This window comes from Hipposideros armiger, unplaced genomic scaffold, assembly GCF_001890085.2.
Source record: "Hipposideros armiger isolate ML-2016 unplaced genomic scaffold, ASM189008v1 scaffold_381, whole genome shotgun sequence".
Classification (NCBI taxonomy): domain Eukaryota; kingdom Metazoa; phylum Chordata; class Mammalia; order Chiroptera; family Hipposideridae; genus Hipposideros; species Hipposideros armiger.
Window position 1 is genome coordinate 1,972,715 of NW_017731731.1, and position 3,972 is coordinate 1,976,686.

The 3,972-nt window shown below is 42.2% G+C and overlaps 1 protein-coding gene across 1 annotated transcript; it reads left to right on the forward strand.

Moving 5' to 3' along the window:
- The first annotated feature begins 426 nt into the window (after positions 1-426).
- KRTAP11-1 (keratin associated protein 11-1) lies at positions 427-951 on the forward strand. The gene is made up of 2 exons (XM_019662813.1): positions 427-772; positions 803-951. Exons 1-2 carry the CDS (start codon positions 427-429, stop codon positions 949-951), a joined length of 495 nt encoding a protein of 164 aa, XP_019518358.1.
- The last annotated feature ends 3,021 nt before the right edge of the window (positions 952-3,972 follow it).

Genomic DNA, 3,972 nt, shown 5'->3' on the forward strand with positions numbered 1-3,972 from the left:
ATTAGCCCTGCTCAGAAGGGAGAGTGTGTGATGGTAGAGTGCTAGTATTTTTGGTGTTACTGTCAGGTCAACACTCATTGTATCCATGCAAGATGAATAAGGGATGAAGTGTGGGTTGTGATGACCAATAGCTTTGAAGCTGTCAACCAGCCTTCATCCTGGGACTAAGCAGAGCACAGAAGCCTTATGATTTAACTGCCAAACTACTAAACTTTCTTTATGAGGATAAAGGCTTCTCAAGAGACAATTAACTTGGAGATTCACAAGATGTTATGAAGCAAGCTGGCCTGAGCCAAAGAAACCAGAAAGACCAGAGTGGGAGCCCCACCCCTCAGCAAGGATATATAAAAGCTCTGGAGCCTGAAGTGGCATTCACAGTTCAGGAGCCATCTCTAGCAAGTTTACCTCAGCTCTCTCCCTGGCACCATGCCCTACAACTGCTCCCCAAGGAACTGCTCGGCCAGGCCGACCGGAGGACCCCACACTATGCCTGTGGCCCCGGCTGCCACAGCTTCTACTCACGAAATCGACTGCCTGAGTGGTATCTGTTTGCCCAGTTCCTTCCAAACTGGCTCCTGGCTCCTGGAACACTGTGGTCAGGAGACCTGCTTTGAGCCTTCTGTGTGCCAGCCAACCTGCTACCCACAAGCTTCTTGTGTCTCTGGACCTGGACCGATGACTTGTTCTCGACAGACCACCTGTGTCTCCAATCCCTGCTCAACTACCTATAGCCGGCCACTCACCTTTGTCTCCAGTAGCTGTCAGCCCCTGGGTGGCATCTCTACTGTCTGCCAACCAGTAGGAGGAGTCTCCGCTGTGTGCCAACCAGTGGGAGGAGTCTCCAATGTGTGCCAACCAGTGGGAGGTATCTCCACCATCTGCCAGCCAGCCTGTGGTGTCTCCAGGACGTACCAGCGGCCCTGCGTGTCCAGCTGCCGAAGAACTTACTAAGTGTGTAGGAGCCAGTGAACGAATCAAGACTCCATGACCTGCCAGCTGTGTTTCTAGAATCTTCCAGTGTGTTGCCTGTCCTTGAATAACTCTTCATCGCTGACCCCTATTCCGACTGCCTGGTTGCTGGTTATTAGCCCTGAATAAGCTGCCTTTGGCAATCTCTGATTTTTCTGGCCAACACCAAGCTTATTTTAAGTGTTGATCACTTGTGGCGCATATGCCTCTGGATGTTTCCAGAAACGTTACCACCCACGCCATAGTCTCTGGTGGTTTTGACCTTGCTGCTGTGTCTGCTGGCTTCTAATTTTTTTTTTTTTGGTTGGGGGAGGCTCTGGAAAAGGGAACTTGTCTCACTCTGTACTTTTCAATAAACCTGCATTACTTAGCATGGCGAATACATGTCTCCATAGAGTTCTTTATTTGTAAGGGTTTTTACTACCAACCATCCTTTGCTGATCAAGGCCTGCTTTCCTTTTCTGAGAATAGAGTCTGGGTTCAGTCACTACGTTTCAGGAAAAGCAAGGAAGGGTCTTATATTTTTCTTAGGTAGAGAGTCTTTGGACATGTAGCGAGGCAGAGTGACTCATCCTCTAGATTTCCCCAGTTCGCATGTGCTCACAGAATCATTTTATGTAGGAACAAGAAAAGTTACCTGGGAAGCCAGGAGGTTTGGGGAATTGTACAGTTAAGGGAGCTGTGGAGTCATTTAGAGGTTCAGAGTCTTACTTCCTTGGAGGACTAGAGTGGAAAACTTTTCAGAAGATCCCTCTGTGGTCAGACAGAATGAAGGCAGAGGAGGAAGGACAGGTCACTCAATTTCCAGGCCCTGAGCCTCATGGCGTCAAAAGGATGGCTCCAACATTATATTCTTCTCACTGCAGCATGCTCTGAGTAAATTAGAGCTCTGTGTTTTTGTAAATCTGGGCAGGAGAGACTTAAAAACAAGTCTCCAAAACATGTTGGTTTATTTTAATACTCAGAGCCGTATTTTGTGTTTGCTCTCTGTTGGACCCTGCATGCCAATCAAACAAGCCGTCTCAATGAGTGGTTATCATGGCAACTCCTTTTGCCTTTTTTAGAAAGTGAGAACTGGCCACCAGTTGGTTTGCTTTTGTCCTTATCCACTCTTGTATCCAGAAACACATCTTTATATTTCGTTTTCAGAGTTGCTCAAGGAGAAGCAGAAGAGGAATATTTTTACAGGAAATGGAGACATAGGAGGTGTGTATGTTGTGGGCAGTGGTGCCTGTTCTCATAATCATAATAAAGGCGCTTAGAGCATTGTGGAGAATCTGATCACCTGTATCTATCTGTTCAGTCAGCACAAAAAAGTTTTCTTATTTCACTAATGGCTTTTCAGAGCAGCAGAATGTATCGATGAATTTCAGACAGATGGAATAGTTTCAAGTTTTCCTATTGCTGACTCTACTCTTAGAATAAAGGATCCCCCTAATTAAAGAGATGTTTGTATGTAGGACTCCCATTAATGCCTTATTAAAGCAAGACATGCATTTTAATATACATTTGTTCCATGCCCCTTCTTTTCAGGAGTAATACACTGGCTTTCAGAACTGCTCTGGTTTACTCTAAATTGCAGATCACTAGAGGAACCCTAGAAGGCCCCTCCAAAGGTGGTATTTACATGGCTATCACTTACTGTTTATTTTAGTCATTTCACATATGATTTGGAAAATTCACAGTTTTTCAGAGATTGACAACTGATTTAAAACAATTTTTTTGTTTTTCTTTTATTCTTCAGCTTTCTGGGTTTCAGAAAAAAATTGTAAGGATAGAGATTTCGTCTCTCTTTTAAATGTAGGTGGCTAATCATCTAATACTCACATATAAGAGTTTATATTAGTACTATAACATAGGTTTTATGCGCTGGTATGAATAAACTTTTGCTTGGGCTATTTATTGTGATGCTGTGAACATTCAAGGGTGTCGTGGGTATACTGCCAAGCTATTTCCTTGCCTTGATTTCTGTTTGGGGAATCATCTATTTTGCTATTAGAGCTCATCTTTTCTCTTTTTTTTAATTAAATGTATTGAGGTGACATTGGTTAGTAAAATTATATAGGTTTCAAATGTAGATTTCTATAATACATCATTTATATATCACATAGTGTGTTCACCACCCAGAGTCAGTTCTCCTTCCATCCCCATAGATTTTATCCCCTTTTTCCTTCTTCTACCACTCCCCTCACTCCTTACCTTCTGGTAACCACTAAATTGTTGTCTGTGTCTATGAGTTTTTGTTTATTTGTTTGTCTCGTTCCTTTGTTGCTTTCAGTTTTATATCCCACATACGAGTGAAGTCATATGTTTTTTTGACTTTTTCTCTGTGACTTATTTCACTTAGCATAATAATCTCAAGATCCATCAAAGTTGTTGCAAATAGCACTATTTCATCATTTCTTATGGCTGAGTAATATTCCATTGTGTATATATACCACATCTTCTTTATCCAATCATTTATGGAAGGACACTTTGGTTGTTTCCATTTCTTGGCCACCGTGAATAATGCTGCAATGAACATCGGGGTACACATATCTTTATGGATAAATGTTTTCAGATTTTTTGGGTAGATACCTGGGAGAAGAATTGCTGGGTCATATGGTAATTTTGTTCTTAATTTTTGAGGAAACTCCACGTTGTTTTCCATATTGGCTGTGCCAATTTACATTCCCACTGTCAGTGTATGAACGTTCCTTTTTCAGGGCTCTTCTATTTGTACTTGAACTTTGCAAGTTTTCTACATTCATTTGACTTCATAATAAATAATAAGGTTTCAAAGTTTGTCTTGAAGATGATCCTTTAAAACATAGGGAAGCGATGATTTCTCCCTCTTCTTGACCTACAGCCTATAAATGCATCTTGTGTGTAATATCCTATAGCCGTGGGGCTGTGGCATGAGGGCTCTTGGTTCAAATCCTGGCTCTGCCACTTGACTGCAGGTATGTTAAGCTCCCTAAATCTTAGCTCATCTCTACAATGGAGATAATGATAACATCTGAT

What these genes read in the sequence shown, in the direction of transcription:
- KRTAP11-1 (XM_019662813.1), top strand. Translation starts at nt 427, where the DNA reads ATGCCCTACAACTGCTCCCCAAGGAACTGCTCGGCCAGGCCGACCGGA. An exon ending in CAGTAGCTGTCAGCCCCTGG is followed by an intron (nt 773 to 802) that starts GTGGCATCTCTA and finishes GCCAACCAGTAG; the next exon opens with GAGGAGTCTCCGCTGTGTGC.